Source organism: Strix aluco, chromosome 4, assembly GCF_031877795.1.
Source record: "Strix aluco isolate bStrAlu1 chromosome 4, bStrAlu1.hap1, whole genome shotgun sequence".
In the NCBI taxonomy this organism is placed as follows: domain Eukaryota; kingdom Metazoa; phylum Chordata; class Aves; order Strigiformes; family Strigidae; genus Strix; species Strix aluco.
In genome coordinates this window covers 123,753,252-123,776,297 of record NC_133934.1, presented here as the reverse complement: position 1 = coordinate 123,776,297, position 23,046 = coordinate 123,753,252, and the positions used below count along the sequence as shown (strand labels likewise).

The following is a 23,046-nucleotide window of genomic DNA, read 5'->3' as shown; positions in this document are numbered from 1 at the left end:
GAAGATCTTGAGAAATGACGAGAGCATGATAGCATCTGCAGCTGCAGTTTCAGCCCCTGAGTGGTGACAGCTCTGGTCTCCTGAGTGCTGGGATGTGTGTCCTGCTCCAGGAGAGACCCTGTAGTTGCTCCAGCTGCAGTGACTTGACTCTGAGGAACGCCACATCTTAAGACTTCTTCCATAGTCCAAAGGTGATGCAGGCAACACAAGGTCTGTAGGCTTCAGACCGGTCACCCGCTATAAAAGCAAAAGTGTGTTTTATCTTACATTGCTTGCCTGGCATGTTTGTAGTCTTAAGGGAAGCAACCAGATCATCTTGAAAGATTTTTTTTTTTTGAAAGTTGCTTGGTCAATGCCCTGACTCATCCATCCTTCTCATAAAGCAGAGTTTAGTGCCCTTCAATATTGATTCAGTCTGAACTGCATTTTAAACAGCATCTCATCTGTTGGACCTGCTTGTGTTAGCGAAGAGTTGTGTTACTCTGTGTATCCAATACAACAGCAAATTAGGGACACCTTTTCTATGCTAATCAATTAGTCATGCAAGATGTTACTGCTTCCCAAAGAAGTGCTGGAGTAGCAGCCGTGTTACTTGTTATGAAAGATTTGTGTGTCAGCAGATTCTGCATCTATGTTATGTTTTCTGCAGAGCCAGCAGCAAATCCTAATAAAGCCTAATGTGAGAAAACATTGCCAGTGAGGTGATAGGTTGAGATTAACTGCTCTAAAAAGAGGCAATTCCATGCCAAGTTTTTTAACTTCTTTGAAGAATCACTGTTATAAACATACCAATTTAAGGACTTCTTTCTGCTTTTGTGAAAATCTATATGAAAACTTGCACAGAATTAGTCTAAAGAAGAAAAAGCAGCCAGCCAGCTACCACTCATCCTAAGCCTGGACAGCTAAACTGTGCTTAGGCCACGTTAGCACTGGGCTCAGTGGAAAACTTCAGTGGTGCAAAAATATTTAGCTGAATTAGATGTTTACTGGGGAATCTATGTTGTTATCCTGCATATCTTCTGCTTTAGTAGTTAGGAAAAGGGACTCATGACAACTAATTTGTTTTCCTATTGCAGTTAGACATAACTCGATTGATAACATGTATGGAAGGGGCAATGTACAGAATGGCAAGAATGATCAGTTCATCTGTTGTGTGATGCATCCATAGGTAATTGATTTTGCTGTACCATACATTGAAATTAAGCTTTCCCTGACAAACTGACCTCTGTGAAGAGAAAGAGTATGTGAGCAAAGGCTGGTGCAGACATGCATCTGGTGCCACCCTTCTCTCTGTCTGAAAAGGAGTTTGGGGTAGGGGCATGAAGCATCAGGCTGGTAATAAGAGGATCTAAGTCCTAGGTTCTACCCTGATTACCCTGATTTTTTTTTTTTTTCTAGCCCAAATGTTCTGTCTTAGTTTGCTGTCTGTAGAACAATATCTTTTTTTCCTGTCTTCAGCTCAAACTGAATCGTGTAGGTACATGTATATATATGTATGGTGTCTTTGTTGCTGAAACTTTTTAGCTTTCCAATAACACAAGTTTTAGTAAGTATGTTTAAACTCAAAATTTAGCCCCCTGTTGAGTTATAATGACAATTTCTAAAAAAAAAAAAAAAAATCACAGTTGAGCTAAGCCCTGGTGTAAGTAATTTTCTTCTCAAAGACATTTTTTATAAACAAGTGTGTATAAATAGGTTTAAAATTGAAAAAATACTTGTTCTTAACTGCATCACCGTTATTATAACATTTTACCCAAAACACATAAAATGCTTAAGTTAGACTGCCTACATTAGAAGCAAACACTGTGTTTAAAACTTTAAGTGCATAATTTTCAGGACAATTTAATGTCATCCACTTATGTCGATGCTTCAGCTGACAAAAGGCTTGAGATTCTTCTAGTACTTGATGCACAATCCTCAGGCTCTCAGAGGTATTCCTATAATAGCAAAATGTGGTGAACACGGTGAACCTCTAGTTCTGGAGGAGGTTTTTTTCTATAGCTCTTGCTCATTTCAGAAGAGGCTCCAGAACCTGATATGGTTCTCACATAGAGAAGGGTGCAGAAGAGTTGTCAGACATGGAAATAACTTCTAACACCTCTGGGAAGGAAAATGAAGCGATGGTCTGTCACAGGCTGTCCTGCCTGCTACAGCCTTTGCCATGAGCACCACTGATGGCTGGTTGGTCTGGTCTCCCTCCTGCCAGTGCAGCTTTCCTGGCAGCTTTCCACAGGTGATGGTACCAAGTGTGGAAGGAAAAAAGATTCAACAAAAAAAAAAAAAGAGCCAAGATCAGACCTAGAGCCCCAGCTCCTGGGGTTCATAAGATTAGAGACTCTCTAGCTTTCACTTCTTTGACAAAGAAAGAAAAGTTTCTTCCCTTGAGAGTCCCCCAAAAAGAGCCTGGAAACATGGTCAGAACATAGTCCATGAAGCAATCCATGTCTTTGTGTGTGCAGAAAGCCTGAAAAACAGCTTTGATGAAGAAAATGGCTCCATCCTCCAGTGGCATGCTTGCTTCCTCCTGTCCCACACACGTGATCATGGCTGGAGAAGAAGAGTGGGGATATTTGCAGCTCGTCTTTTCATACTACCCCAGCTCCCTGTTGGTGGGATTGGGACCTGTGGGGGTGTGAGGAGGGATATCATGTTGTCTGAGGAGTCTGTTAAACTTAATCCAGAGTATTATCCACTGCTGCCTAAAAAAAATACCCTTTTCTGCTGTTCAGATACCATTTATCTCTGAGTTACCTGCTCCTACAGTGTCAAGGATTTATTGCTGGTTCAAGTAGTCCAAAGACCCTCACAAGTACTGCACCGTGGAGTCAAACTGGGCTCAGGAAGGACTTGTGAGCTGGTGCAGTTGTTGCCTCTGTTATGGATTTCCTCAGAGCATGCCTGCAAGGACTTTTTTGGGCTATAAAGAATTTAGGATTAGTCAAAAAGGCCAAGAGAAACAGAAGATGCTTCTGTGAGGTGTTTTTAGCTGGACAGTACTTTAAATGCAAAACACTTCTAAGATATAACCGTGGATTGTTTCCTGTTCTGAATCTTTTCTGTGATGATTCAGCTATTGGCAAAAATAACTCAGAGTATGATTTTGAAGCACGGGAATGCTCTGTAATCCCATCTTCACATGATTGTTATTTCAGGCATTACCTTTTTGTGCGTAGAAATATTTTCATCTTAAAAAAAAAAAAAGGCAAGAGAAGGACATCAGTCTGTTTTTCTTGGCTTTCTGTAATTGATCTGGTGATTTATCTTTGTAAAGTCTGACAATAAATTATTGCTTCCTATCACCTTATTTCTCAGGAAGAAACTCTGAAAGGGGAAGTTGCCACAGGCTCATTAGAGCCCCAAGTGATTAACCTCAGTGCTGACATTTGCTGTCCTTATACTGGCATAACGCTTCCTCCTCTTATCCCACATATCCTTTTGACCTATTGAACACCAACCATTTACACCAGTGACGGCTGTGACTGTGCCCCATCTACCCTTGTCTGAAAACTTGCTTCTCAGGCTTCTGTAAGCTGCTCTCCTGTGGTACTGGTCTTACTGGGTTCATAGGTTAACCCAGAGGATCTTTCCTCCTCTCCTTTCCAAGTAGGAGTTTGAGGCTCCCACCTCTTCTCTCCTGAAAATCTCAAAGACATGAAAACTTTCACTCCTATCATTGCATGTTTCTCTATCCATAAATGTGCTGCAGCATTTGTAATGTTTCCTTGCAGGGTTAGAAATATGAACTCTGTACTCTTGAAAAGAAAGAATTTCCCTTCTTTCCAGGGAGAAAGTCCACAGGAGTCTTAGTTTGGACCTTGCAGCACCTGCCTGGCACTGTGATAATGGACTTTGAAAGTTTTGATGCTGTTAAATTCAAGGTGTTATTTTAGGTCATTTCAGCAGCTTTAATGGCTCACTGTGACTGCACAGCTGGATGGATGATAACTGAAGCACAGACTTTGCAGGTGAAGGAATATGAAAAACATCATTAATAAAATGATAATATTTTAAAGGCTTTTTTCCCAAGTGTCAGATTCTGGCTTAAGAAAAGCCTGTGGAAAAGTTGGGCTTTCTAAGCACTCCAAAGTGAGGTAATGCTTATATGATGGTTGGGTTGCCCTTATGTCTATTCATTCCAACACAGTATTTAGTTACATTCCCCACAGTATTTCATATATGTGTGTGTATATACATCTCCCCCACTGGTTTCCAACTTCTGTGCAACTTTGGCCTGTAATACCTTTGGTGTGCTCACTAGAGAAAATGAAAGGTATGAAGCAATAAAGCAAGGTTTATAAAAAGTCTCATGTTAAAACTAAACAAGACCTGAAATTGTTAAATCTGTCACAGAGCTCTTCCATGAAGCTGTGCAAGTCACTTGAACCTAGTGTATCTCAGTACCCATTCTTCTTATTTTTTTCATGAGCTCATGGGAAATGTTTAGGTTGTGATCTGGAGAAATGCTTTGCCTCACAACTATAACTGAAGTCACCAGACACTGAACTTGTAATCTCCTACTAAAGTGGGACTCCTCTGCTAAAGGATCCTGGATGTCTCAAATTGGACACTATGAATTACCAGATGATTTTGACCTTAATCTCACGGTGCCCCAGTTTCCTGTCTGATCTCTGTATGACAAGGTAAAATGCAGAAGACATTCACCGATGCCTACAAAGCACCAGTAGATTAGTGATAAGCATCACAAAGGAATTAATCGTGCCATACTTGAGCAGAGGTTGACTGGTGTCCCAGAAATATGGCACCAGGAATATGGCACAGGACCATGCTGAATCAGAAGTATAAAGTGGAAAGACTTAGCCGTTACCCATTCACTGAGCAACATCCTAAGTGCCCCCTAGGCACACAATACACAGGAAAGCCTTAATTCTTCCTAATTCCTGTGTGCTTGACTCACCTATCCAACCCTCTCTGAATGCTGTTGCCTCATGTAAATTCCGCATCCCTTTGCTCTGGACTGCCAAAGGGACAGGAGATCCATAACCTCCAGGTCTAGTTGTCCAGACTTGCTCAACACAACAGAGAATGAAGAATTCTCATTGGTGCCAAATCAGATATCAGCAAGTACTTTGGCTCTGAGGTTTCATCGATATTTCCCATCAATTTTTATACCAAAAGCAACAATTTTTGTCAAGTTTTTACTGATTTTCCGTTTGTCAAACCACTTTTTCAAATTTGTAATGGGAGAGGAAGCAAAAGACAAAAAAATAAGAAAGAAACTAATTTATTCCCTCCCTCACCTATTTTTTTTCCTCCTAAGTATTTTTTCTTGGTATTACCAGATGTTTCTACGATCAGAGGTATTTTGTCCTTTCTGAAGGCTACTGTCTGAACATAATGAAGAAATGCTGTCACATGTATAAGCAGATCTGATGTCATCCCCTCAGTAACTTTGGAACTCAGATTTCACTTGCTGGTGAAAGGGACATTGGTCTCAGATATGCCCACTTCCTGCAGATTTCTGACGAGTCCCATGCACGCTTCTTGGGTGGTGCTTTGGAGCCACTAAAAGAGAATTGACCTGATAGCCCTCCCTGCTGGGAAGAAAGTTGCAGTAAGAGCTCACCTGTTGTCCCACTCCAGCTTCTGATAACAGGTGTACTTTAACCATGGAGAAAGATTTATTAAGGACCTCATGCCTCATAGATACCAGTCTCTTTTGTCACATTCTTCTGTGCAGATTCTCTGGGCTTTAAGGAGAAAACTCTACCTGCTTTTTCTGCAGTTAGCATGCTTCAAACATCTCCTTCTGGCATCTGTTTCCCACTTTACCCCTTGTTTCATATACCTGTAAGTCATGAGACACAAATCCATCGAAAACAAACATTGTTTGTTTTGGAGCTCATAGACTGATTTGTACAAATCATGTTGTTTATAACCAAAGCTTGTGGTCATCTTGGTTATGATTTTTAGAATGGGAAGTCTTCTGTGGGCATCTGTGTTAGAAAACAGCTCTGAGCCTTGTTCAAGGGTATCCTATCACTCAGTTCTGTTCACATACTTTTAGCCCTATGTGGGTGGGTCTCATTGGGTGCCCAAAGTGGTCCTGGGGTCCCTGACTCACCTTATTACATATAAACATTGAAAGCAAAGGCAATGTTGTGAATCAGTTCAACAGTCTGTATGTTTTAATGACTCAGGCCATTGGGGTGGATCAGTGCCTGAACTGTTTATGCTGCCCTACGCCTCCCTCCTCTTCTAGGAGCCCCATGAGTCCCAGGTGATGATTCTTCATAAATTGATGGACGATACATTTAAAACTCTGTGCTGTGGATAAGAACCAGTTCTGAAATGTTTAATAGTCCCTGAAGTAAAATAACCCTCTCCTGTAGGTTTAGATTCAAAGGGTCAGCTCTTCACCAGATGCAGCTGAACTTTATAGCGTGCACTGTCTCCACTTGCTGTGGGAGTTGATGTTTGCCCGCTGCTCGGTAGATATGGGGTATTGTACCTTTTGTAGAAATGCCAGTAAAGAGGTAAATCACCCTGAGCAGGGGTTTAAAATTTCAGAAGAAAAGAAATGGTGAAGCAGAAGAGTAAGGAATTCTACCCTGAGTACAGCGATGTGCTCATTCCCATTTAGCCTTTTTCCTTTTAGGAAATTAAAGCTAGTTTCTTTGCTTAAAGAAATAAAGTTTGAAAGCTGCGAAGAAAGAAGGACTAGGAATCCTCTGATCTTCCATCAGGAATATAGTTACCTTTAGCTTAAGACTTCTTTTAATGTTTTAACAACTAAATAATTCCCTAAAATTCAAACTGTGTTGACTTACCTATTCTGGGATAAAAAAATAGATGCATTTTGAACCACGGTTGATTTTCTGCCACATTTAAGAGCAGTTGGTTGAGGCTGGGGTATTTTTGATTTGGAATGAAACTGCTTAGCTACCTTTTTCCTACTTACACTGACCTCAAACCTTTCTGACAGCTTCCTGCGAGGTGGCTTGACGTTGTTTCCAAGCACAGTTTGAAGATCCCCAGAAGAAGACAGGAGTCTTTTTGCAGTTCCCAGTTTGCTTTCTTTATCAGACTCTTCTTTTCAAGGTTATCTTTAGCCTCATCCAGCATTTCAGGAAAAAAAAAAAAAAAAAGAGGTGTCCTCTGGAGTTTTTTGCTACCTTGATGTAGAGGCAAGCATCCCACCACATGTCCTGCCCTTTCTATCCTATCAGTTGTCTGTGACATTTAAAGATATATTTTTGGACCTTGTCCCTCTCCATAACCTATTGTTGAATTGGTGCCACTGGAAATATAGCAGCAAAACTTAATAGTGGGATCTGAAATTAAGGAGATGAAGCAGGGAGGATGGAGTGACTCTCGGGCATGACTGCCACACCACAATGAAGTTCGGTAGAAAGAGTAAACAAGAAGGGGTTTAATGTGTTTATCAAAAGAATGGAGGGAATTGGGGAACAGAGCTCATGGCAACGCTGCCCAGACAGATCAGTCACACGGTATTTGCCTGTGCACAGATGTTTTTATATGGCTACTGCTCACTTGAAAGAAACAAAGGTGTTGTCGGCCACCCGCCAATAACCAGGAGCCAAATTTCCCTGTATCTGGGACAGAGCTCAGCAGGAGCATCTTTTAAACCACACTAAGGAAAGCCCTGAAGATTTCAGAGCTGGGGCGGGGACACACACGCCCATAAGTGTTTGACAAATAGGGTCTGGTTCACCTCTCAAGCTTGCGAGTGCTGATAGTAATGGAGCTAGTCCTGATTTGCATTTGTTGAACTGAAAGCAGAACCAGACCTTTTCCTTTCGGCGGCTGCCTGCGGGATGGCTGGCAGTGACAGCAATCCTGATACCCAGGTTGGAAGAGCCGCTCCTGCAACAGCTCCTAGGGTGGCAGAGATTTTTAACATGCGCTTAGCTCTAAGCAGAGGAGTTCAGGTGACCTCAGTGTGACTTGTTGGATCAAGACCCGAGCACGGGAAGGAGCAGAAAACAGGCTGGAAAAAAAATAATAAAAAAATTTTATTTTTCCACAGTGGAATAGTGTCATCTGGGAGAAGCACTGCTTCTTGTGCCAGCTATAGCTGGAGTGTGCAGCACACCGGGACGTGCTCTGCAGGGCATGCTCCTGCCCTAGACAAACAGTGATTTTCCATCTCTTGTCTCCTACGATCCTCTCCAGTCTGTAGCAGCACGCAAAATCAGCAGAGGCAGAAGCAGTAGGTGGAGAAGCTCCTTCCAGGATTTTACCGTCCATACCTTCCAAAGACACTGTCCGAACAGTGAAAAGGCTGGAGGAAGGCAGGCGGAGGGGGCAAGAGTAGGGAAGAGCTTGCACAGAAATTGGCGTGTGGTGCCTCATCTGCTCCTTTGGGGCCCCAGCACAGAAGCAACACGGTAGAGCCGGGTCCCTAAATAAAAATGATAGAAAAGAGGGCTCTAGCCCCAAATCAGTCTCCTGTTACCACCCCCTTAGAGTTGCTCTCACAGGGAGAGGGAGGAATCCTCCAAAAAAATGGTTGATGGCTTCATGCAAGGCTGGCGTTTTACATGTTACCTGGCACGATACGGTTGGCATTTGCGGGCAAAACGCGGCCCCCTTCCCCCCGGCACACAGCGCTCCGTGGTCCGGTTTCCCCGAAACCCAGCCGCTGAGAACGCGGGAGCGCTGTCTTAAAAAAGCACTGTACCGATCAAAATGAGGGGGTTTAGGGGCTTTGGGGGTTTGTTTCGCTCCGGGGGACAGGGCAAAACTTCGAAGCCGCTCCCCGGCGAGCCCGGCCGGGGGACACCCAGGGGACGATGCTCGGCGGCGCACGGCAGCGGGCGCGACCCGGGGGGCAGCCTCCGCGCCCCCCCGCGGTGCTCCGCTCCCTTCCGCGCCGCTCCGCCCCCCCCTCCCCGCGCCCCCCGCTCCCCTCCCCGTCCCGGGGCGGCCCGGCTCCGCGGCGGGGCGGGCGCGCAGGCGCAGGGGGGGGCGGGCGGCGGCGCTCGGCGGAGCTCTGCGCGGCGCGGCCCCAGTCCGCGCTGCAGCCGCCGCGGGGGCGCCACTACCATGAGCGGCCGCGGCCGCCCCTGCGCGACTCACGGGCACCGGGCGCACCAGCCGCCGCCGGCCCCCCCCCCCCCGCAGCCGCCGCCGCCGCCGCCGCTGCCGCCGCGCACCCCCGGCCCCCGAGCCCGGCGCTGCAGGATGCCGGGGGGCAAGAGAGGGCTGGTGGCACCGCAGAACACCTTCCTGGAGAACATTGTCCGGCGCTCAAGCGGTGAGACATCCCCTCCGTCCGTCCCGCCGTCCGTCCCTCCGTCCCCCCGTCCCCGCGGCGGCTCCCCGGGGCGCGGAGCCACGCTGATGGGTCGCTGCCAAAGCGGCGCCTTCAAGGAACGGGCTCCGCCGTGCCCCGCCGGAGCCTGCGCTCCGTCCTTTCCCTCTCCCCCCCTCACTTCTTACAGCGTTATCGGTACTAGGTACTATGAATTTGTCGCTTTTTTTTTTTTTTTTTTTTTGGGGGGGGTGTGTGTATGTGTGTGAGCCTTTACTGAAAATAAGTAGTCATCATTTACATTTCCGATATCCTCTCCGCTCCTCCGGTCATTTTTTTTTTTTTTTTCCCTTCTTCTCGTTCCTTAGTTCTCTGATAATCGGGCTCGCAACCGTTTTCATTCAGGGTTTCAAAGTCTTTACAATTCACTTTCAAGTCTGTGGCAAAGGTACCGGGAAAGAGGAAGAGGGAGTGACTGCGATTTGGAGTGTGGCTGAGCTAGTATGTAAAGAACTATCTGCAGTTGCTTGTCTACAGCTGCTCTGTTAGGTGAATATTTACAGGACCTGGTTCAGGACTTCATGGTCATCAAATTATTCCCTGCTGCTGGGGTTAATTTTACCCTTTCATCCAGTGCAAAGCGCTGATCGGTACATATACAGCTCCATCAAAGTTATGTGGTTGCAGACCACCATCTCTCTAGGCGTATTAGTGTAGATGCTGCTGTAGGTGAGTCTTGTGCTAGTTATAGTCATTTTTGACGTAGCCTTTGTGCTGGCACATAACTACTGAAACATATGAGTGTTTGCACCAATGAAGTCCAGTAAGAGACCTTGACTTTGGACCTGCTGAAAGATATTTCCCTGGACAGCCCGAGTTTAGGGTGATGGCAAAGCACTGCTGTGCCAGAGTGTGTCTGGGGATGTGAATGGGAAAGCTGGGCAGAGGAGAGCATTGAGAAAAGCTGCCACACGTGTTATTAATCCATACACTAACATGATGTAAATGATGCTGAAAAGTGTTCCCTTCCACCTTTCTATTGCATGGTTCTGGATTTACCTCATGTTCGTACGTGGTCTGGTGTGCTGGCTTGAAGTTGATTTTGATGGCAGGTAGTGAATTAGTGATTCATTGACTTCCGCAGGAGCAGGAGTGGGATGAGGACTTAGAAGTTGTTTTAAAGTTTAAATGCCAGCCTTGTATTAAGCCATCAACTGTTTTTTGGGGGGCTTCCTCCCTCTCGATGTTGCCTGTGTCAGTTCTGTGGTTGGCAGCAGACTCCCTGTCAAGCTCTGTAGCTACGCAATCACTAAGAGCTAGTTTCTTGTAATAGTGTATTTATTTTCCAGAATATTAAATGCAAGCTTAATTAATAGGGGTCTATATAGCACTTTCCCTCTGACAATTTCAAAGTACTAGGTGGAATTTAATTACACTTCACAGCTCCTTGTGGAAGAGGACACGCACAGTCATTCCCACCCTGTTCCTCGAATTGTGGCGTAAAGGGGGGCTCGGGCATCACAATTGTTTTCCCAAGGTGATGTGGCAAGTTGGTGACAGAGCTGGGAACACAGTTTGGGATTGCCATGCTTTTGTATCATGCTCTAATTAAATCACATGTCCTCCCTGGTGAAAGCTCAGTAAAGCTTTGAGATCTCAAAAACTGGAAAAGCTCAGAAGGCTTTCAAACATTATACTTTAAAAGCACATATCCCTTTTCAGTTTTTAACCTGATCTAATTTGGGAGCATAAATCATGCTGATCTGGTGTTTATTCTGCTTTTTCTCTGTCACTGGTGATGCCTAAGCATGATGTTACAGAGGCAAATCTGCCCCATTGGACAACAAAGCGAAAAGTGGATTTGGAATTTGGTTTTAGCTCGTGTACGTGGTCAGTGTTGTGCCCTGAAACATGATTTAGGTCTTATTTTTGTCATCCAGGACATAACCTTATTTATCCTTTATAGAAATAGTAATTTTCATTGGATTCAGCACTGTTTAATCCAAACTTAATGGTATCCAGTAGAGCAAATCTGGTTCAAGTATCTCCTGCCAGTGCTCGGTAGAAGGCAAGGGCTTGGTCTGCTGACTGTGTGCTGGGTTTTGTTTTTATGTTTGGATTCACCAGTTTCCAAGAGATTTTTTCATTGACAAGTTGAGGAACAGGGTGAAGGAAAGACTGATGATCATTTTTTAAAATACATCTTCAGCATCCTCAAAAAAAGCCCTTCTATCACCTTTCCTGGTTAAAGAACACTCTCTTTTGAGATTTCTCACGCTTACTCAATCCTGTGGCACTTCTTGGCTATAAATCTTTTCTTAAAAGCCAGGAGAAGGTTTGTAGGTAGAGGTAGTATCTTCTATTAGGCAACAGGTACAGCTGGAAGAATCAGGCAGGGATTTTGGCAGATAGGCTCTTCTTCAGGTGAAATGGAAGCAATGGTTTCAAAATGAAATGTAGGTGGGGACAAATTACTCAGAGTTGCCAGAGATGGATCTGAATAACAAATTTACAGACAAAATTGCAATAATTTTAAAATGTGGAAAGTCAGAACTGGCATAGTGGGAACACAGTGCGCAGATTTAGTGTGGTGGTCAGCCTGGTGTTAAAAGCAATCATAAATTAAATTTTCAGCATTGCTTATGCATTTTCTGTTTAGGAATGTTGTGAATCTTTCCTTTGCACCCCAGCTCTGGCTACAAATCAGGTTAAAATTGTGGGAGAAGTGTTCATGGTGAGTCAGTCATGAGCAAAGGCATCAAAGTGGTGAACAGAAGGGAATGAGGTGACCATGGCTCTTCTGCCCTCCGTATGGAGAGGTGGGATTTCTGGCTGTCCTGCTGGATGTTCCTCTCCCAGCCAATGTGTTTGAGAAGGATGGAGCAACTGCCGAAGTAATGCGGGGGGTCCCCTGGTGTCCCTTTGCCCAGGGAACATTTTTTTGGAGGTGGCTTTACACATTGGAGTTTGTGAAGTGTTTCGGAGCAGCGGCATACTTTGCGTTTTGGACAGCAGCAGGTTGCAGGTGTTTCCCAAAGCATTTGGTGGTGGACAGCAACCTCTAAGCTGCTTTGCGGGTTCTTTGCCCACGCCACAGCTGAGCTCTGCTTGAGGAGAGACAAAGTCTGTGGGGAGAAGTGGGGTCTGTCGTTAGACCAACTGCTGCAGTTGGTAAAAAGGACCAAGCCCTCAGGACACACAGACCTATCTTCAGGTTAATCTCAGTGCGCTCTCCGCAATCTTTTCTTTTTCTTCTTTTAAAGCATAGTGAAAATACATCAAGTAAAGGTCTTATCTGAGGCTTACAAAGATTGATACATCTCACTACAGCCTTGACTGTGCCCTGGATTTTGAGAACACCAGGTGTTTTCCTGAGCTGAAAGAAGTGTTTTGTGAGAGCACTGGGTTAAATCACATTAAGGCAACTACCTTTTGCTACCATTAGTATTTTGGATGTTTAATAAGGGCCTTCCTTAGGGCAATGTTCTCTCCTAAGATGTTCTCAGCAGTCTGTACCTGTTATTACTAACATTATTGGTTGCTTCTTCAGTGCATGCAGAGTTCCTGCTGATACTGACCTCGACTCAATGGGTACAACATTGGACAAGTCTCTAGAGCTGGACTAGGCTTTGTGGACCCGGCCCGGGTGCAGAGCGATCCGGCAAGTTGAGCCACACACACAGGGGTGGAGAAATGTGTCTGTCTCGCCTGTCCATCTTCTCCCTTAACATACTCTAGTAGCAAAAGCGTTAAGCTTGTTTTAACGGCATAATTTTATGGTAGAGGATGAGATTGGGAAAAGATTAACTCTGGGACTTCGCAGAAATATGTGGTAAAGAGGACTAACAGTCTGGAAGAGGGGCTTAATTTATTGAAAGACTATATATAGTCTTATCTATATGTTAAGAGTCACCATTACTGGTTGTTGTTTCTGTTGCAATAACTCTTAGAAGCTTCCTCACAAATGTATTTTGACACTTGGGCTGAAATCTTGTCTCCGTAAGGCTTCCATGGAATTTTACTGTGAGTTTTAATGAAGCTAGGATTTAATTCCTGGCCTTTTTCAGCTTTGTGCCACATTCCTACAAAGCAGTTCCTTGAGACAAAGCTTTATGCCCTGCTGGGTCCTATGACTTTGATGCGTGAAAGGATCAGCCGTGTTTGCAGGTGACTGTGTTGTCAAGGCAGGCTGCCCAGGAAGGGGGATGGAAATGAGTGTCACATCTGTAGTGCTGACACCATTTTCATTTTTATTACACCGGTATTATAGATAAAATAGGTGTCTATTGTCTCTCCTGTCCTTACTAGCCCATAAATCGTACCTGATGTCTTACAGGCAGGGTGACAAAATATTGTTGTTCTCGTGGGACATGATACATGTAGGCTACCCTCCCCTAAATTAAAACAAGCTGCATTTTCATCTGATCCAAATTAAATTACACATGCTGCAGAGAGAAAGTTCCTTAAAGCAAGCTACTTCAAGTTTATAGGATGTCTGTCATTGTGGATCCTCTGAAAAAAATGCAGACTTCAGCAGTTCCTTAAATCTCTATAAAAGACACTATAAACTATGGGGTGAAAGTTTCCATCCTCCAGTTCAGTTGACTTAGAGAATTTACGGAAGGGATGAGCAGGGAGCTTCTGTCATTAGGGCTTTCTTTGGCATTCAGAGGCACAGGGCTCCTTTTGCAGTTTCTACAACTGCAGGGGGCCTGCTGATACGTAAATCAATGCAAAGTGGATTTTTACACTAAGAAGCGTTATTCGATGACATGAGTTTTCAATTGCAAAGTGCCCCGCTTTCCTTAATTTTCAAGTTGTTTTGCTGAATGCTGCAAGATTAAGCATATCTGATGTTGAAATTGGGGGAGTTTTACATGGTCTACATGGTCTGGGTTTTTGTTTTATATGTGGTTTATTTTTAAAAAGAATGATTATGACAGCTCTACACCATGGTGTTAATTCAGAAGCCCAGATAATGCCAAATCATTAGATAAAGTGATAACTGGATTTCCCTGAGGTCTGATCAGCTGCTTTGCAAATTGTGGGTCTTCCCTTTCTAATATTTCTTTCCGTGCGTATCGTGGCAGTGGGAGATGCGTTGTCCTCTTCTGGGGGAGGCTTGAGCGCTGCAGAGCACTTGCCACAAGAGGTCACTGCAAGAGCTGTTGCATTCCCACCTTCATGTTTAAATCTCAGAAAGAGAAAAAATGAAATTATTGATTTTTTTTTTTTTTTTTTAGACTAAACATCCAGGTTTTTTATTGCTGTTGGAAGGAGTATACTGCCAAAGAATAATGTCAGGAAGTTAAGTGAGCTGTGGAAATACCTTTAATTAGCCTGTTTAACAGGGTACTATTTGGTGGTTAACCAGGATTTTAAGTTACTCTCCTGGAAGGCTAAGGGAATAGGATTTTCTGGTCTGATAAAATGAAGTAATAGAAGAGGGTTTTGGAGTTAGCATTCTAATAACCTGCTTTTCAGAAAAAAAATTGATATTGTTTAATCAGCACACTCAGTGACTATTGGCTATTTCAAATGCCAAGCCCTGGGTAACCCAGATAGCCAGGGCCCGATCCTGCACCCGCATGTGGCAGTGGGAGGGAGTCCCACGGCTGGCTTGTGAATAGTCCCTGGGGAGACTCGCCTGAAGCAGCACCTCGGTACTGGGCTGGGATCTGTCCTGCTGACAGTTTTGCTTCAGCCACTTGCACAAAGAGGGGAGCATGGGAGAGGCAGACAATTCCTTGCCAAAACAGGTTTTTTGAGATACAGCCAGGCTCTGAAACTGCAGCCAGGACTAGCTTCAGGCTGAGTGTTTGCAAGAGGAGCCCCTGTGTCTGAACAACTACTGTTACTACAATTTTCTCATCTGGGCATGTGAAGCAAGCACTCTTGTTTGTATAAAGCTAGAAATCTGATTTTTGGTTGCTCCTTGAGGGTGCCTGTGTGCCTTCAGTGAGAGCTACAGTGTGCTCCAGTTTAAATTTAGTCTCGCTGCATCTATGTTGTGTTCTGCATAATTTTAATAGAGAATAGTTTCAGTGGTGGCATTTAGATGATAACAGAGATAGGTGAGGATTAGTTTAACTCTAGGATAAATGAATGTGTGGGGGAGAGTTGTATGAAATGTCACTTTGCAGACGACTCATAGGGATGCTCTCTTGTCCTTATTGACTCAGAACTCTTCCTGAGGTCAATGATGTTGTGCCATAATAAAGGCAGGGGGCTGCGTTGTTTGTGGACTTTCACATTCAAAATGATTAAAGTTAATTTTTTAAGTTTTCAGGAGGTAAATTCCAGTCAGGCTCTAATCTTTCTTCTTGAACTTGCTTGCTAAATCGCTGAAAGCTGCTGTGTTCCCAGCTAAGTGACTTACATGTGGATTTAGTATTTCAGCCAATGCTGGATTATTTATCTTCTGTTTTATTTGAGGAGCACTTATTTGGGGGTGGAAATAGATCATTTTAGCATAGTCGGTATGGTGGCATCTTGCTCTGGGTTTAGCCCTCTGCATTTTCACATTATGAGTAATAAATAAAAACAACACTGGTACAGAAAGGTGACGTAAAGAGTTAGTCCTTTGAGAGATTTTTTTTTTTTTCAGGCAAGCAACGCTTAATGTGCTGGATAAATTGGATGGCAGTGATGTTTTGCATGTTTTAAAGACACTGGGGAAATAATAGCTTTGTTAGAAAACAGCAATGTGGTTTTATAGTAAGGAGTACAAAGTGCTGGTGGAAGTTTCTGCTTCAAGCACAGTGGTTTGTCTGCAGCCAACCCCAGAGCTGGAGGGATGTTGGTGCCCGTTGAGGCTGATTTCAGAGGGCAGTGCCCTCCAAAAACATATAGGATTTTCCATTGTATTCTGTGGGGATGCAGTATGTCTTGAGTGTGGTTGGAGTCACTGTAAACACCACCAATAGAAATATGTATTATCAGGACCAAGACTTACTCGGGAGAGCTAAAAGGAAATAAAAAATGAGCATATTTTTTAGGACCCACCTCCCCAACACACAGACAGAGGAGCCCCATGAGTTTTCTAAGATGGTTGAAACAAGACTGCAGTGATTCTGTGAATATGTTGACCCTGTGTAGTTTTAAGGAGAGCAATCTGACAGCAGTTTAAGTGGTTTGGGGCTTTCATAAGATAGCATTAGCAAAAAAGGCAAATTCCAGACATCTCACAGACCCTGTCAGGTCCAGGCTGCATCTGCTCTGCAGTGGAAGGGCGGTGATTCTGAAGGACAGCTCTGTGTGAAGTTGCTTGAGTTAGGAGTTTATTCCTAGATGGAACATTGCTGCTTTTTATTATTATAATAATTATTATTACGTGTCTTCTGCTACTGCTTCACTTTTTTAAAACATCTTTTCAATGGTGAGTTTTCTATTAGTTGCCTGTTTTCCTGGGATGAGATGGAGTTCTGAAATGGTGATTTAAACAATTTCAGTTACAAGTGGTACCCAAGCATTCTTGAGGAAAGATGATTAGAGACAACATTTCTCACTTGGCTAAGCATATCTTCTGGAATGATTTAGCTGTTCTTGCTCTCCTGTGATTACATAACATGAATTTTACACTGCTTTGGGCATTTTGTTGGTTAAAAAAAATTGCTTGCACACTGTGGTCTTTTTGGTTGGTTTTTTTTATTTTTTTTAAACAAAACAAGGCTCAGCGCTGTGTTGAGTATTACCTACTGCAAGATAGAGTAAGATTAAAGGCTTGCTGTTCTACAGCATAGGCTGCCTTTATACAAAAGAGCCTTTTTACTAAATAGAAGCACAGCAACAGCAAATATAGTGCCTTTAACAATTGTTTTCAACTGTGCTTTCCAACCTGAAATTCTGCTAACTGTATGCCTCTAATACCCCAATTCCTTGCCATCAGTATTAAACCTTGTAAATAGGAGAGTTATATTAGCAAATAAAAAGCCTGCTGGCTTCCTAAGAGGAATGTAGCAACTCTGAGACAGGTGAGTCTGCTGGCTGAGCCCTGCTTCCCCATTCTCTTATAGACAGACACTGGTGTTTAGACGTGTCTAGTCAAAGAACTTATACGACCTACAGATTTGTGATTTGGGCTCTCTACAATACATCAGAAAGGGGGATAGGTGGAGAAAATGATTGGTGGAGGCAGTGACATCAAAACAAGCTTAGAAATAATAAAACCTGACTTTTATCTCTAAGGAAATGGGAAGTGGAAATGCATTTTCAGTGCATCAGAGAAATCAGCAAGGATGAATCCATTGCCAGACATTTCAGGCTAATCATCATGCAAATTTTGAAGTTAGCTGCATGTTAATGTTTTTACAGTATGAGATATCACCACATGGTAATCTGGATCACAGTTGCATAGAGTTCCATATACTGGATCTGACCATTGGTCTGTCAGATTTACTGTCCCTCTTTCAGCAACGGCCCATGTGTAGCGGGCCAGGGGAGAAGTTCCCAGCCTCCATAGTAAAATACTTGTGAGATTCAGTGCTGCTGTACATGGAGAGAGAAGACTTTCCTTTCTGGGGCCACAGCACAGATATTGCACAAGTTTCTTACTGCAGAATGTGAGCTGTATTTATGCATTTCCATCCATAACCTTGGCTGTCCTTGGCAGTCCCTGTTGTGGTACTGTTCTTTCAGTGAAGGCATGGTGTACTTAAAAACTGAGTCAATTCAGATGTTCTGGTGTTGGCGTGGTGGCTGAATTTGGTGTTGTCCAGTTACTAGTAGCTAAACTCTGTTAAGAAATGCTTATTCTTGAGAATACCTCCAATATAATATATTCGTTAAAAAAACTAACTTGCAGAATATAGCTCTTGTGTATTGAATCCAACAGGAAGACAGCTGTGGAGATCCCGGTGCTGGTGTCCTTGCTATCCTCATCACCCTGTGATTTGCAGACCTTTTGTTGGCTCCTTTTCTTTCTCTTCTGTAGAAGGCTCAAAACACCAGTCTTACCTGTTGAAGACCAAAGCAGACAAGGAGAGGTTGCCTCTCCCATGGAGGGAGTCTGAGCCTGGGTTTGCCTTGCAGAAGGCATCTGGCTGCGGGGGGCAGTCCTTGGTGTGTGGCATTGCAGGGCTTATGCCCATGCTTTAGAAAAGACATTGTGTAACAGTCCTTTGGCTCACTCCAAAAAAGATCTTTGGTATGAACTAACTGATGTGGAGTGTGGGCCATCAGCGGCAGGAGAGAACCAGGAGTGAACCTGGGATTTGATGATGGAGGTGCACCCAGTGCTTGCCTGCAGCAATGCCGGCGGGCCTGTCCCTGGGCCATCAGGTGAAGAGCTGTGGTCTGGGTTCGTTTCCTCCCTGTTGTGTGCAATGAATATGGATTTACCTTGGGAAGGAGCAAGTCAGATGGCAGCCTGTAGGCAGGTCTGCAGCACATCTGTCTTTTGCTGTACCTGATCCTCTTGAATGAAGACTTGGCTTGTGCTATGAGGGTGCTGCAGGACAGAGCCACCGCAACAGGGCACAGGGGGACATGAAGGTGCTCAGGGTCCTTGCTTTGGAGCTGCTGACAAAGGAGGCCAGGAGGAATGCACAGCCAGTTGTGTTTGGAAGGGAACAGTCCCATCTTTGGTGTTAGGCTGTCCTACGGCAATGAGATGGAGAGGAAATGAGGTTTTTCCAACCCTTGTCTCTAAACCAGGTTCAAGCAGCCAGCTGAAAATTGAGCAGAGTAGAACTTGCCATAGTCAGACTGATGGAAATCTTAACCCAAGACACAACTGTGATTGACCTTTCTTAGTGAAGAAACCATGTGACTGCGTTGCAGAAATATGGAAGTCAGGCATGCAGATGGATTTAGCCCAGGACTGGTTGTTAGGACCCAAACTCAGGGGAGGTAACTGGAGAAATAGACTTTCATGAGTGGTTAGTGGTGATGACGTGATATAAAGCAGTCTCTCCTCCAACTACACAAAACTGCTAGAAACCCTGAGGTTGTATTTGTTACTACGGAGTCTGTTGTTGACCAAGGTTAAGCTCTAAAATGGAGACATAGTAGAGAATATACAAGGAGTTACAGCAGAGGACTCAAAGCATAAACTCCTCCGTGTCCCTTTGCACTCGGCAATTTTAAGAAATTATGATCAAAAAAAGAGGTTCTTTCAAAGTGTCCTGTCATTCAGTACACAGTTTGGATGTTCTCAGCTGGGTATGGACTGGCTAATGTAAAGTTAAATCTGCCTGCAGTTTTGATCTGGTGAAATAGTAGAAATGGGGAAGAATTAATATGTGTCTTGGTTGGAGAAAATAACATGACTCCTGGTAAAATGTGGTGTAGGCATGGAGTCCTGTGGATGCTGAGACTTGGGTACACAATAAAACCCGAGGGTCAGATGCTGACCCATTCTTCCTTAAATTTTATCAAGCTGCTCACTGAGCAGCGGCATTAATGAAACATGGATTCCTCTGGCTTTGTGCCCGCAGTTGGATTCATTGGTTTCTAACAAGATGCAAACATTGATTCAAGATTTTTTTTTTTTCAGCTGGAATAGGACACACACATACATATTCACGTGCTAAGCATGGATGAATAAGACTTGCTTAGGAGACAAAGGTAAAGAAGTGGTCAATTAAGTAAAGGAAGATTCATGGGGACAAAAGAAAACATGTTCTAATATCTGGTCAAGCTTCTAGTACATATACTATATATCTGATGTAACCTTACAAATACTAGTATCTACCAAGATACTTCTAGTGACTATTTTTTTCTAATTTTATAGGATTTTTTTTTTTAACTACCAATAGTTTGGCTTTATGTTTTGTTCCCTCCCAAGTTTCTGGTGGATTTTATCATCTTAGTGAATGCCTTATCAAGTATTTTGAGACTCTCAGGTGTAAAGCAATATAAAATCCATAGAAGAAAACCATTAAATGCTGTATCTCGGCTGCTGACTGCAACATATATGTTCTGCTGTGTAATCTGTGTCCTGAAAGAGTTACGTGGTGGGAATACAATACACAATCAAGATTGTCTTGTCAGATGGGAAGGCTTTGAAGCAGAGTTATCTGCTTTTGGACTGTGGTCCTCTGGGGAGCACCCAGATGTGCACAGCATCCACGAGTGAGCTTGGTATTGCAGTCTCTCATCACCCAGGTTATGCCCATTGTGTCTAGATATGTGAGCAAAACTTTGGCAAAAGAGACTCCTATAAAGAAATCTCTTTCCAAATGTATCCAGAGATATTGTAATATTGGTTGTTTCCCTGTGGGATGGGAAATTAACAATTGCTTATGCTCCCATCCTCTCCGGCTGCTGGGGTGTGGTGGTGGTAGGGTGGACGTTGTGCGGGGAGCTGGGTGGGTTTAAGGGGCTCCTGGTGTCTCCCCTTTTCCAAATTGGAGAAGATGCAAGGTGTTGGGGGAACATCAATACAATGGGATGAGCTTCAGCGAACCCTTTGGTTTCCAGGGGGTTAGGATGTCTCTGGTGTTAGTGCCTGCACTGTGCTGAGGAAGGTTGGGCTGAGTCCCTGGTGCAGAAAGGGCTGCAGAAAGCCAGGGAGATTTTATGTAATGGTCAGGCTTTACTCTGTGTCTCCTGCTGCTTGTAGTGAGGGCATCTCCCTTCGGGTAGGAAAGCAAATTTTTAAAGTTGGCATTTAGGCTTAAGAATATTTGTGATGGATTCAGATAAATTCTTTGAGCTTAAAAGTGTTAGATTTCACAAAATCTGAACTTCTATTTCTCACATTGGTTGGTTTATTTTTAATCTGCTTTTCTATAGAAAAAACCTAGTCATCTCCAGATTATTTTTTTTCAAATTCATGGTTATAAAGAAAAAATAAAGAAATACTATTTTTTCAGTACACTTTCCTTATTCAACAGAATCATGTTTGCATAATGTACAATCCAGTCACAGTTATAAACACTCTGAGAAGGGTGTGTGCAGCTCATGCAAAGTCAGTGTCACTTTTATGTGAAAATGAATGTGCGCACCTGAGTATATGTCTGTAAGTAATTGGCATAACCATTCTTGGACTATTATGAGGAAAATTTGTAAAAATCTCCTCTTTTTTTTTTTTTTTTTCCCCTCATAAGAACTATTAAAAGGAACATTTCCTTAATTTCTATACAGCAGTGATTGTTAATAGTGATATTTTAATAGCTTTTTAGCATCAATGAATGGGACCAGTTAGTTCCATAGCTACAGTCAAAATGAAATTGAAGACTAACAGTAAAAAGAAAGAAAACTTTGAAGATCATCACAGACTATAATTTGAGAACCTCTACTAAGGGAGAATATTATTTCTGAAACAAAATTAGGAATGTTTACAATGTCGATGAACATAAAATCTCACAACATTGTGTTTAAGCAAAATGAGTATTTCCTTCTTTGAAAACTCCCAGGGATGGAAGAATCTTTCCAAACTAGTAAATAAAACTATTTTAGGACTAACTCATTATGTGTTGGTGCCAGTCCGTGCGTATAAACTGTAGGCACTGACTGAAAGAAGAGACGACTGAACTGATATTTAAATCTGAGTTCAGCCACCTAGAAATACCCTCTGCCCATGTTTTGTATTTACAGCAACAGATGCATGTTGCTAGCGTGAGCTAAACCCTCTTATTTGCATTTTTAACAGACTGCCAGTGAAATTCAATACCTGTTTTATGTTATTTCAGTGTGTAAGTCCCTTTGGCACTCACTAGTTCTCTGATCACGCTGAATTTCCATGTAGGTCACCTAATATCTGCACTCCCAGGCGTGATGTGGCTCGTGGTGTACCACAAGATGTGGTGGCACATCTCATCCCTCCACAGTGGCTCCTGGCACTCTCTGTCCCTCATCCCAGGTTGCTGGCTGTGTCCTGCAAAACAGACTGGGACCTGCCAGGAGGAAGAACGTACTTGTCTTAAGCAAGAGAGTTGTCATCAGCGTTGGGCACACATACAGTTCTGCATTTAAAATTCAGTTTGCAAGTTAATTTAAGGTTGATTTCAAGATACATATAAAATGAAAATCAAATATGATACCTTGCCCAGATGTTGTGAATAAATGAATCCTTTCTATATTGTTAAAGTGTTCATGCTTGTATCAGTATTTTGGGGTGCAAGAAGCTACTTACATTACTAGGAGTTACCCTGTTTCATCATGATTTCTTTTATGATGCCCATTTTCATTTCAGATCTCTCTGAAATTTCATGGTAGAAGTTACCATCACGAATAACCCTCTGCATCTGCTGTGTAACACACAGAGGATTTTAACGTACTTTGCCACTGACAACAACCCTTTCTCTCTCTCCTCTTTCTCTTTTCAGAATCCAGTTTTTTGTTGGGAAACGCCCAGATTGTGGACTGGCCCGTAGTTTATAGTAATGACGGTTTTTGTAAACTCTCTGGATATCATCGAGCTGACGTCATGCAGAAGAGTAGCACTTGCAGGTATATTGACTGTCTGTTACCACTCAATGCACTTTTAAATTTATAATCTGCCGGGAAGAACAGTTAGGTTTTGGAAAAAGGATTGATATAAGAAAAGCATTGTTTTGCAGAAATTAAAGTACTGAAACAGACTTTAAATGAATGAAACCAGCAACTTATCTGGAATATGGTAAAGCACTTAATAGTGTGCATTCAGTTAAGCACACTGTTGACTAACTTCCAGTAAAATCAATGGTTAGTTCCACCAGGATTAACAAACTGCTCAAATACTTAATGTTAAATCCTTTGCTAAATCTGGGGTAGTGTTCAGGATCCTGTAAGACTTAATCCTAAATAAAAGAAAGCTAAATTCAAGTTGTTTATATTTTTTAAAAATTTTATTTACAGCAGCTACAAATTTATTATATTTCACCCAG

The 23,046-nt window shown here is 43.1% G+C and overlaps 1 protein-coding gene across 1 annotated transcript in view; it reads left to right on the top strand.

Moving 5' to 3' along the window:
• Positions 1 to 9,122: 9,122 nt before the first annotated feature.
• Positions 9,123 to 23,046, top strand: part of KCNH5 (potassium voltage-gated channel subfamily H member 5) — a 161,571-nt gene continuing 147,647 nt past the window's right edge. Inside the window, exons 1-2 of the mRNA XM_074821617.1 lie at positions 9,123 to 9,238; positions 22,507 to 22,630. Of these exons, the coding sequence (XP_074677718.1) occupies positions 9,166 to 9,238; positions 22,507 to 22,630 (197 nt within the window). The 5' untranslated portion in view covers positions 9,123 to 9,165. The remainder of the gene's footprint in view (positions 9,239 to 22,506; positions 22,631 to 23,046) is intronic.